This window comes from Squalius cephalus, assembly GCF_949319135.1.
Source record: "Squalius cephalus genome assembly, chromosome: 5".
NCBI lineage: Eukaryota > Metazoa > Chordata > Actinopteri > Cypriniformes > Leuciscidae > Squalius > Squalius cephalus.
Window position 1 is genome coordinate 47,526,797 of NC_137126.1, and position 13,165 is coordinate 47,539,961.

The 13,165-nt window shown below is 37.2% G+C and overlaps 1 protein-coding gene across 1 annotated transcript in view; it reads right to left on the reverse strand.

The window, feature by feature from the left end:
* Positions 1-7,993: 7,993 nt before the first annotated feature.
* LOC307158859 (thiosulfate:glutathione sulfurtransferase) overlaps positions 7,994-13,165 on the reverse strand; it is a 99,124-nt gene continuing 93,952 nt past the window's right edge. Inside the window, exon 4 of the mRNA XM_079871823.1 lies at positions 7,994-8,183. Coding sequence (XP_079727949.1) covers positions 8,129-8,183 — 55 coding nt within the window. The 3' untranslated portion in view covers positions 7,994-8,128. The remainder of the gene's footprint in view (positions 8,184-13,165) is intronic.

Below are 13,165 nucleotides of genomic sequence, written 5' to 3' on the forward strand. Positions count from 1 at the left end.
AAGGGAGGGCCAGATTTATATCCAATCCATATTACGAAAGCAATAAAGAAGGAAATTGGCAAGATTAATCATGTGCGGTTCATGGGGAATGGGAGGATACTGATCTTTGCCATTTCCAAAGAACAACAAAGTAACATTCTCAAGAAAACCACACTTAATAACCTCAAGGTAACTTCACACATTCCGGGTGCAGCATCTAGGTCAGAGAAGTAATATCTGGAATTCCAGCTTCAGTTTCAATGGAGGAGATCATGGAAAATTTAAAAGAGTTTGATTTAATTGAAGCTAAACGCTTGACAAAAGATAAAGAGAAAACAGAAAGCTTGTCTATTTTATTAGGCTTCAAGAAAGAACTACCCCTCAGGGTTCAAATGGGATACATGTCATATTCAGTGCAAGAATATATCCCACCGCTACTAAGATGTTTTAAGTGCCAACGGTATGGTCATGCTGCTAGCCAATGTCGAGGAAAACTTAGATGTGCAAAATGTGGGGGAGAGCATGAATATGGCAAATGTGAACAAGATGCTGTGTTAAAATCAAGCGGCAACCTCCCTGTCTCTCTCTTGAAACCAACACGGAAGTGAGTTAAACTGCAATTCATTGACTGGCCGCTTGGGCTGGCTGCAGAAGTGAGTCAAATCTGTATCTCCCCCATGTTAAAATTACCAACTTTACAGCAGAAAAAAACGTGTTTACAGCCTGGATCTCTATGTGGCTTTGGTCTATATACAGCTAATAGGCTATGTGCACAAGCGTCGCGACGAACTTCCGCTATTGTCAGAAGTCGGCATATCAGTTTCCGGTTTATGGCTGTCTTCATCGGCATCCGCTGTAAACAAACAAGATGAGTGCTGCTGTTGTACGAAATAAAGAGATACTATGTGCGTGACACATCTAAGTTTCTAAGAACTGTAGGTGGATCTTACGGCCGTTTCCCACATACTCCGTGTGCAGTGTACAATAGCGGAAGTTCGTCGCGACGCTTGTGCACATAGCCTATTTTGCCCTTCATAACAACTGTGAGGGGGGTGAATTTTTTTATAACTCATCCGTTTAGTTGATTAATATTTAAATTTCTGCATTTAAGGGTGTGGCCACTTGAGTGACAGGTGGATTGCTGCTGATGTCAATGCTAGCCGTTTGTCTGCTGTTACTAGCCGTCACTTCACCTCAGCAAATGTTAGCTGCTGAACTTGCCATCTCTGCAGTGTTTGTGCTTTTTTTTAGGGATTATTTCATACAATTTAATACACCCATTACTGCGCCCACGGCTTAGGATTCCGTCGTTGTCGTCGAGTATCGTTCGAGAGAACAACCAGCGCTGTATTTCAGTTGTTTTCCTCTGTGAACATGCACTAATAGATGTCTGACAATTTCGTTGCTTTTTGGAGTTTTCAAATTTAAAAAACGTCAATAAAGGCTCGTTCGTTCTGCTCTCACGGAACAGATGGATTATAATATGCTTATGTACCGTCAGATGAAATCAGCATTACCCAGAGCCGTTAAAGGAGAACTCGGCAACTCTAGCGAACTCTAGTCACTTCTTTGCTGATTTTCCCTTTTGTTGTCGCATGTTTTCCCCACGAGCTCCCCCTACAGCTGTGGGGGGGCGTATATTTCACAACACGGTCGTAAAAACCTCACTTGCGGCGGCCTCCTCCCCTTCTCTACCGCTGGTCATGTGCGTTTGTTTTGATCGGAGCAAGCCAACTGTATTGTGTGGAGCTATGTCTACCAAGGTGGGTAATCTGGTAATACATCATACATGCGTGTGTGTTTATGTCGAATTGGCGTAAAGCAATTCGTGTTTCGCGCTCGTTCTCGTTCTCGTTCTCGCTTCTCACGAGACTTCCAATTTCTATCTTGCCGGGACGGTAGTCCCCAAGTTGCAAGGTTGGTTTTCCGCCTGGAAACGCTGAGGGGAGCGGGGAAAGTCACCAATATCACCAGAACAGGTTGTTTAACCATCCAAATGATTTCTAGACAGTTTTATTAAGTTAAAAAAGTTACCAAGTTCTCCTTTAACAGCCTGAGCTAACTCGATCACGTCAAGCTATTTGGGCGTGATTTCTCAGCCTCTTTGCCCATTTTCTGTTATCCGGGAGTGACGCAAGGCCAAGATGGCGACGGCCGGCTCCGCCAACTTTAGGCTTCAAAAATGCTCTTCAGAAACCTACGGGTGACGTCACGGACACTACGTCCATATTTTTTTACAGTCTATGGTTAAAATGTTGTAATTGTGGTGGCAATCGTAGTGCAGCTTATGGAGGTTGTGAGAAGCACAAAGAGGCAAGAGAAGTCCAGAAATGCAAAATTATAAGTTTTCTATGCTGAGGCTGTTAAGAACATTTAAATTGAGAAGAAAGGTCCTAGCCTTAATGACTTCATGACTTTTTCAGCATGAACTGATCTTTACAAAAAGTTTCTTAAGTTACTTGCATGTTGATGAGGCTTCAGGGGTAGGTCCTGGTTTCAACCACGTGTCACGTGCATGGGCAAATTGCCTATTTTTAGTTGCTGCATTTCCTCTTGCACAAAGGTTGGGGGAATTGTAAAGTAAAATACAGAGTATAGTACAAAGTGTATAATAATATATAGAATAGGAACAATATAAAATACAACATTTAGCGATACATTTCAACATAAGTAATAATTAGAGGCATTATGAAGCATGACATTTAAATGCATGAATTTTAAGAATGAAGGCATATATTATATGTGCTTTAAATTTAAACAGTGCTAAATAATTAATGAATGACTATTTGAAAGGTTTTCCATCCGTAAATAAGCTTCCAAAGTCGGCAGAAAGTTGGTCTAAAGAATAACAGCAATATTTGCTGAAAGAAATGACTCATTTGCAAAAAAAAAACAAGCTGTCATCTTTATGGATGATAGATTCGTCTCTTCCACAGGAGACTTGGAAGCTGTCATAACATGATAAACAGCGCTGGTAGAAAATTAGATTAAATTAATGCTAATGTTTATTTGTCTCTTCTTATGCCAGCAGAAAGCCCAACTCATGATTTTGTTCCTGGAGAACAGGTACTCATTAGAAGCCTGACACCAATGAAGGTGGGAGAACCGAAGTACCTGGGTCCAGCCACTGTGATAGCAGTCACAAGGATGGGAGTGACAGATCATCAGCCCCAGTGGATACATGCCTCAAGACTGAAATATCTGAAAGGGTAGTACCCTAAATAATTGGACATCAGGCTCAAGAAGCCTGCCTCAAATGTTGTCAAGGTGAGAAATCCAGAGACTTCGGTTGAAGTCCAAAGTAGTCGATTGCCGAGTTCACGCGCATAGGTTTAGTTACCTATGATCACGCGCGTGAACTCGGCAATCGACTACTTTGGACTTCAACCGAAAACAGGATGTAAACACAGGTATTTGCGCTGTCTTAAATAACATAATTTTTATACATATCTTTCACATCTACTGCAGTCAGATTCACTCGTGTTCACTCTGAAGGAATCACTCACATTTTCTGTGCACTTGTAATGACACATCAAGGATGTTAAGAGGCTAAAAGCAGGTTTAAAACTTGCCCCATTGAAGTCAACAGGGTGCAAATTTTAAAAATAGAATAACACGGTGTAGGCAACACAGATTTTTGTCGTTGTTCTCTGTATTGACAGCACTCCAAATGTACAGAAAAATTAGCTCAATGTTAAAATTGACCGGAGTTCTCCTTTAAAGACTTGTTTAGTTAGTGTTACGTCCCCTTCTTGTAAAGGGGCAGCAGGGAGCATATATTATTAAAAAGGAAAGAAAAGCTTATCTCCAAATTAAGCAAAAATGAGAGAGAGTTGGTACTTTTCACTTAAAGCCAATTCATTTTATGTGTTTTCTGCTGTCTTTTTTTAACTAATAATATAGAATAATATAATTTGTTTGTCTATTTATTCAGGTGAAGTCAGACATAGAGAAGCTGTCTGGAACTGATTTTGATGTTTACACTCCTATAAGCTTTGCTTCTCAGAAGCTTTATGGAGGAACACTCTATGTGGTCAAGGTAAATTAGTGTTTTTTTATGGATTTGGAATTGGTATCACCTATTCCTTAGACTTTTGTTCAATGTTACATAAAATAAGGGACCACAAACACCAATGTCTTTAAATATCTTCACATACAAACTCATCATGATACTTACAATCAATAGTCAAACATCTGGATACAACATTGCATATCTCATGATAACTTTCGTTAATAACACTGTAGAATAATGGTCCGTCATTAATAAGTAACTATGCAGGAAGCAATGCAGGACTAATGAATAGTATTGTTACGAACTGCTCCAAGACACGAAGGTGGAGAATCCAAATGCAGATTTTATTAATCCAAAGAACAGGCAAGGTCAAACACAGGCAGGCAGTCCGTACAAGCAAACACACAAAACAGGCAGGGGTCAGAGGCAAAAAGAGTAATCCAGGGAACAGGGCAAGAAATCCAAAACCAAGAGACATGAAAACCGGGAGAATGCTCAGAATTGCAGTGTGACACTAAGGCTACGTTTACACGTGGATGGCTATTTTCATAAACGGACATTTCACCCCTCTTCGTTTTCAAAAATAACATCGTGCACACGAACCCGTGTATATGCTGTCAAGAGCATGCCAAACTTGTAGGTGGCAGTGTAACGAAAAGCTCAAGCCCACGTCAGCCAATCAGAATCCCGAAAATAGTCACATTCTGTGACGTCACTGCCTAAAACTTTTCTCAGTTTACATGCAAACGTGCAAACGAAGTCTTCCAAAATCTCCACTCTGGCCGGAGTATTTAGAAAGAATCGGTTTCAGAGGCGAATTCTCCGTTTGCGTGTAAACGAAGGGCACAAGCGAAGGGAAATGTCTCCGTTTTTCAAAATAGCCATGTACTTGTAAACGGGGCTCTAAAACAAGACTTCGCAGTGAGTGATGGGGTGAACCAGGCTTATATGGGGTGAACTAAACAAGATAATGAAACACAGGTGAATGTGATAATGAGTGCTGATGAGTCCAGGCAGAGAATTATGGGAGATGTAGTTTGTGAGTGAAACATGATAGTCTGGTGTGGAGTGCCCTCTGGTGGCTCTCAAGGGCACTCCAGCTGGTGATCGTTACAAGTATACATTAAAGGTCCCGTTTTTCGTGTGTTTTTGAAGCTTTGATTGTGTATACAGTGTGCAATATAACATGTGTTCATGTTTCGCGTGTAAAAAAACTGTATTTTTCACGCAATTTACCTCCTTCAGAAATACGTAACGAGTTCTGATTGTGCCAGCGGTTCCTGTGTTGTGATTCGACAGCAGCTTAGCGCACGTTGCCCGGAAAGGTCACGCCTCTTACCATAACGTGGAGATGCATGTGCTCAGTGTTATTGTAAACATGTCTTTAATATTACCCTATCAATTTGAGCTGAAATCAGACCCGGAGAACATTGATGAAGAGGATCGAGTAGACTTGGACTCCGGGATGAAAATAACAGCGTCTCCACGACATGGCGACAAACACACTCTACAAACGCAACTCTTCCTCTTCTCCGTGGGAGCGCAACAAGACCCTTTTTTTGTGTATTCCTGTGGGCGGAGGTTAGTCAAAAAACTGTTCTAGTGGCATCATTAAAGAAGAAAGTAGATAGTCCAAACCGGCCGTTCGATGTAGGCGACTTCTGTTAAATAAAATATCTCGCTTGGCATTGAACTTTGAGCATTATAATTTTAAAGATATTATTTATACTCTAACAGCAACATTACACACTAACTAAAGTTTGAAACATGGGATCACGAAGAACGGGACCTTTAACACTTCAGCTACTACTATTAACTAATATGGAAACAAGCTTAAAGCTGCAGTCTGCAGTTTTTCCCCTTTGTCGCCATCTCTGTTCGAAATCTGCAATTACAGTTATTCGCGGAATTATCAACTTTACGTGAGTTGTGCCTCGGCACGGCACTGCGTGGATGAATCCAATGTTTTGAGGAGAATGTGACTGTCTGTCAATCAGCTGGTGTGGATACTGTCATTCGCAATCATAGATTCTACTTTTTGGATAATTTTTAACCCAAAAAAGTTACAGACTGGAGCTTTAACTAATCAGTAAGTAATATCAAATTTAGAACTAACATAGTTCCTTATTAGGTAATCAATAATTACTTAATGAGATTGGCATTATTTAGAACTAATAGGTAATTAAATTGACAAATTATAAATAATTACTAATTAATTGATCACAACATTAAGTGTCTGAGACAAAGCAATTGTCTTTTTTTACTCTCAACGTGGTCATAAAATGCATCACTGATTACTCAATTAATTAGTGATGCATTTTATGACTATATTCAGAGTAAAAATGATGACTGATTACGTCTCAGACACGTTAATGTTCTTTATAATTTGTCAGTTAGTAAATAGGCTAGCTATTAATGAGGCTAATCTCATTAAGTAAGGAACTATCTCCTAAATTTGATATTACTTACTGATTAGTTAAGCTTGTGTAACACACTCGAGGAATAACACTAACTCCAGCGCGTGTTGAAATCAAGGTTCTTTTACTGTCTGACACTAAAACTGAAATTACACAACATGAACAGCACATGAGATGGCGTTGCTCACGCAGGCACATGTAACACATTACAACAAATGCGCATGCGCCTATCATCTCGATTTACTTTAATATTTCCTCTTCACAATATAGACATTAACGAGCACATTTCTGTTTTGTCTTAAAAACATGCATCAATATCAAAGATACCTTCTCACATAGAGTTACAGATTGATCTGATTAACACTATATTGAGCGATTCACCGCTGTAACAGCATATTTAACTTATACCTTACTCCTTCACCTCATACAACAGTTTATGCATGTATTTGAAATTATGAGATGCCGTTGCTCACGCAGGCACATGGTAACACATTACAGCAAATGCGCATGCGCCTCTCATCCACGACCCTTAGCTGTTCACTCGTACCTATCAGTACTGTCTATGAGTAGAGGTTATATGCCTAAATTAATAAATTTGAAACATTTTTACAGTATAAAACATTCTATACCGTATATAAACATAAAAACATCTGGGATAAGATTTCAATTAAAGATAACAAAATAAAGATTCTTCTAGGTGATACAGAATTACACAGGGGGGTCTCATATTATACACTACATTCTTCACCATCCTACACTTGTTTCCATATTAGTTAATAGTAGTAGTTGAAGTGTTATGTACTACCTGCATTACTTCCTGCATAGTTACTTATTAATGACGGACCATTATTCTAAAGTGACATTGGCTGTGAATAAAGTCCAGTTCCCTAAAACCCTCAGTGAGCCTCTGGTCCTCTCTGAACACTTCTAACCGCATGCAGAAAATATTCTGTCTGAGACACACAATGAGCTGCCATACTGTATAGAGGAACTATTGAGTTTCATTAAACTCAATATTCAAACCCTCAGTGTGCAGTGTCTGAGTCCGTGTGTTTATATGGAGATGTGGACAACACCAAATTCACTTCACTTGTATATAAAAAAATGATTTTCTATGCTGAAATAACTGAACATAAATATTTCTCACTCCAAATCATTAAAAATCTAAAATAAAAGTAAATTGTCACCAAATCTCACAACATATCACATGCATATTCATTTTAAATGATTGCAATTAGTTTATGATTTTTTTTATGAATTTTAATTGGCTGCAGACCACAAAGTTCATGTAAGCTCTTGTAAAGTAACAGCACTTATTTTGTATATCCCTGTTATTAATACTCTTCAACCATCATCAGTGTGGTCAATGCTCAATCATGAATTTATAGTGTAATTGTCTATTTCAGAGTGTTTGTTTCAGTTAGTTGGGAAAACATACATGAGCAACAAATCATCTAATGTGTCGCTGGATCCATTTAGAGTGACAAAATCATATGGCATAAAAACAAACAAAGTGTATCATAAACAATGCAATATTTATTGAGTCTTTGCAAAATATATATATTAGACACATCTGTGAGATGAATAAATTTTTGGTCTGTGTTGTCACTTTAACAGTCAAGTGCCGTATAAATTCATTGTCATAGTCTTGTAGGTCCTTGACGGAGCTGAAATAAGCTTCATTCCTCTGTTGTCAAGTTTCATGCTCGACTCTTTCTGCTCACAGACCTTCCCGCTGAATCCACTCGATGAATCCTCCAGCGTAATGACGGGCCCTGAGAGACAAACAGAGACACGGATGCCTGACTTTTGTCATCTGTGAGTGAGTGAGGATGAATTCACTGAATGATCTTGTCTTGATTTAAATCATAAAAAATCATTTAATAGCAATATTTAAAGAGCATTTTCTAGCCAATTAAATAATTAAGAGCAAAGCATAATTGACTATAGATATTACAATGACTCATGATTGTATTAATTTCCAGGCCTGACATTTCAAGTAATAATTGTTCAAATGCATTATATTCATTAAACCATTTATACATGAAAAAAGAACAGTCATATAACTGATGCCATTACCTATAAAACAAAACAAATAGAAAATGCAAGAAAGCAAATTAAAAATAGGACACCAAATCATAGATGGAAACTCTCTTAAGGCCCTATAAATATCCATAAGTGATAATTTGTCTGCTCCAGCTCATGCTCCTCAAATCTAGTCACATGAATGACCTGACTGTGAATGCATTGCCTCTAGCGGCCTCCAGTGGCCACTTACACTGTCTGATCGAATAACAGACACACAATGAGCTGCCATACATGTAACCAGATTCAATGTTATTTTGGCTAGAAGTGGGTTACACATAGCCGGACTATATCGGGTCTATATTTAACCGAGACGGTGAAATGACGGCTATTGCTTGCTGGGAAGACACTGTGACTGACATGTAAATTCAATATTTTTACCCCTTTGCATGTGCAGCTAAGATGGCAGAAGAAGGCATAAACAGCAACATGGCATGTGAAAGACCACTGCTTTCAGTTATTCCCTACAAACAATGATTCATATAAAATATGACAAATATCTGATCTGTCCTTTACAGTGTCAACTCATGCTTTGTGCATTTTTAGTTATTGAAGGCATCCCAACTTAAGCGACGGCCCGTGTTTATGTCACCTCAGCACTCAAATTCTATATTAGAATAATAAAGTTCATATAATCTGTTCAATACATCCTCGTTATTCAGAAAGTTACACTTTTATGTCAAAATGCACCCAACAACGTGTGGCAATTTATATTACAGATTTACACATTTTGGTGAATAGTGTAGAGTTCCTGATGCTCAAACAGTAAAGGCAAGGTCATGGGTTCAATTCCCAGCAAATTCATGGACTGGAATTTCTAATATGTAGGCTATAGACTTCCCTGAATATTAATAATGCAAGTCACTGAGCAAAAGTGTTTATCAAACGCATAAATGTATATGGTAATTCAAAGGCACTGATTCATACTTACCTGACCATCAGATACATAAACCAACTGTGAACATAAACTGTTTAACTGGAACAACTGGTTACGTGTTGAAATAAAACTGAAATAAAATAAACTCTCATTTCTTTTGAAATCGCTTTAGATGACAGATTTACGCTTTTTGGATAATAGTGTATAATAGTGTTTGTGTTGCTCAAACAGTAGAGCAAAGGCAAGCTCGTGCAATTCCCAGGGAATTCATGATTTGATCAAATGAGTACCTTGAATATTAATAATGCATTAGTATTGTAATATTATTGTTTTTGTAGTTGTTTTTTTTTTAGGAATGACACGTACAGAGACACAAAATACACTTTGAGAGAATAACTAAAGATGTGTCAGGCCACTTTGATTGATTCGACAGTATCATATTGGTAACACTTTATAATAACTACACGCTATTAATCATTAGTTCAGCATTAGTAAACAGTTAATTCGTCATTTATAAAGCATGAAAAGACATTAATAAGCAGTTTATAAATACAGCTATAAATGCTTTATTCTTGATCTATAAGCATATATGTGTTTAATAATTGTATTTTCATACTTTATTAATGATCAATCATTTATAAATGAAGTATTGCATTATTTACAAAGCAGTTATTTAAGAGTTGTCAGTGGTTCATAAGATCACTTAGAAAGTGTGAGTAAATGATTAATAAACTATTTAAATGTACATTCGTACATCCTCAATATTTCTATATTCTGTATCAGTCTGTAATGTGTTTGTTTCCCTTTTCTGTTCAGAAAATAACAGCCTTTAAATCTCCTTTGTAAACGCTTTACAAGGCATAAAGTCCTCACTTTAGATGAGCTCACAAAAATAGTTAACTGACCACTACTAAATGCTTTATAACTACCTGAATTAATCATGAATTACAGTAGGAATACGTGTTAACAAAGCATCTATGTTTATGCTTTAATATTTATTGTTTCAGCAATAAACATTGTTAGAAACATTGTTCTTCATATAAACACACTGACACGGGCACTGAGGGTTTGAATATTGAGTTTAATATTGAGGAATGAAACAGTTTTCAATAGTTCCTCTACAGTATGGCAGCTCATTGTGTGTCTGTTATTATGTTAGACAGACTATTTTCTGCATGCGGTTAGACAGTGTTCACAAAGGGGATCAGAGGGTCACTGGCGGTTTTAGGGTACTGGTCTCCAGTCACAGTCGGTTTCCCTCCATTGGTAGCTTGATATATCATCGCATGAACGCACGTATTTACATCGACGTACACCTGAGAGAGAGAGAGAGAGAGAGAGAGAGAGAGAGAGAGAGAGAGAGAGCGAGAGAGAGAAATCCACATGGATTTATCTTCCATGTAAAACTCTTTTCACATTGATAGCGAGCTAAACACTCATTAATTTTCCATGACACAGCAAACATATTTCTATGAGTTCTGCTACAGTGACCGTTGCAGAGATCTGAGTGTCCAGCAACGCTACAAAGTTGAGAAAATGTTTCTCTTATTGGCTACAAATGCAGAGAAACTTTATAGAGTGACTTGATGCATTTTAACTTTCAGAGAGGAAAAAAATACTGGACACTTCGCACCCGTTTAGGACACACTGCCACAGTCGGCTTGATGAAATTAGAAACATACAAATTGTGCCTTGGAGTTTCAGGTATGAAATTATAAGCTCAAAACCCATAAATACAAACAAACAAACAAACAACAACAAAAACCTCACTCACTTACCTTGACCAGATAGTTTGTTCCGTTCACAATCTGACTCCTAAAGGTTAAAGGAATGTAACCCTTAAAAGGGTTCATCTTCTCTATGATTGGCCGCATCTAAATAAACAAATGCAGATTTTCTTTTTTTAATCCATATTATTATTATTTAAAAAAGATTGAGTTTATTAGTCTCTATAGGGAGTTACATCTATCATGTCACCAAAATATTTTTTTTTACTAGGCTTAACAAAACAGTTTTTTAACAAAAACTGCATTACATGAGTGATTTTCTGTCTCCTACCTCAAGGCAGATCTTCTCCACCTCTTCAGTGACAAGCGCCTCTGGGGTAAATGCTCCAAATTCTGGCTTCGGTGTAGTCATTGTGCTGGTGATCAAAGTCTGGATGAAATAAACTGTATTATCAGGCAGTTTGTCTCACAGATTGATTCTGATCCACTATTTATGCTGCCAGAATCGCATGACATCAGTCGTCATTGTAATTCCATATAATCACATCAAAGGGACTGAATAAATAGGAGGAGTTTCACTTTAGTGTGTTGTGCAATATTCAGTTCCTGTGATAAACTGATTTATTTCAGGCTTTCAGATAAATATAAGGACACAACAGAGCAAACAATGAGTGAATAACATATGCCAGTTTAGGCTAATACAGTTTTTTACTCTTTGATGTCTTTAGCTTTTTATTTCATTTGTGAAGCTTTAAAATTTATTTGGAAAGTTTGATTAGTTGTTATTACAGGTTATTACAATACTGCAACAATGTCTGAAATAAACCTACAAATGTCTCTGTGGCCATAAAATGTATATAAGCTAGCCTGGTGTGAGTCTTCTGTGTTATTCCTAATGTCTTGGTTATTTTGTACAGCCGGTGCTGAAGGCTCAAGTTCCCTTTATAAACGGCAAACCTCACGGTTTCCTGTTTTCTCACATTATATATGGATATCATGTAGAATTATCATTAAAGTCGCACAAGTAAATGTACATTTACTTGGATCTGTCACATATAAAGCAACATATACACCTCCCTGGGAATCACTCTCCAAGAACAGATTAAAGGTACAGTTCACCCAAAACTGAAAACTCTGTCATCATTTACTCACCCGTTTGAAACCAGTATGACTTCTTTACTTCAGTGGAACACAAAATAAGATATCCTGAAGAACATTGGGAACCAGTAGAACTGATATTGGTGCTGATTGACTTAAAACACAACTGACACATTTTTCAAAACATGTTCCACAGAAGAATGAGTCACACAATTTTGAAACAACACGATGGTGACAGAATTGTTATTTTTAATTAACTATCCTTTTAAAATGGACCCACAAAAGCATAATATTTTTCCTTATTGTATTGGCAAATTACCTAGCAATGTTTAACAGTTTACTTCAGAATCTTTATTATAACTATTATTAATAATTATTATAACCCCCCCTCTCTCTCACACACACACACATAAATATATTGATATAATATATGTGTGGGTGGGTGTGCATGTGTGTGTGTGTGTGTGTGTGTGTGTGTGTGTGTGTGTGTGTGTGCATTTATTTGATCCAATACACTTTATATTAAATGTTTTCTATGTCAATATATTTTAAAGTGTAATTTATTCCTGTGATCAAAGCTGAATTTTCAGCATCATTACTCCAGTCTTCAGTGTCACATGATCCTTCAGAAATCATTCTAATATGATGATTTGATGCTCAAGAAACATTATTATTATCAATGTTGAAAAGTTTTTCAGGATTCTTTGATGAATATAAAGTTCAAAAGAACAGCATTTATCTGAAATAGAAATCGTTGGGGAAAAGTAGATTTTTACTGGAAAAACTTGTTTTGAAAGTTTTTCTCAAAGTGTTTGAGTCTCACCGTCATAATGATGTGCGGGAAAGACACTCTGAACCTTATAACTCCATTTAATTTCTGTGTCATCACTTCATTTTGTAGAAATTGTTTACACACTGATGACTTTGTTGTTGTTACTGTAGAATAAATAATCAATGTAAAAATTAAACA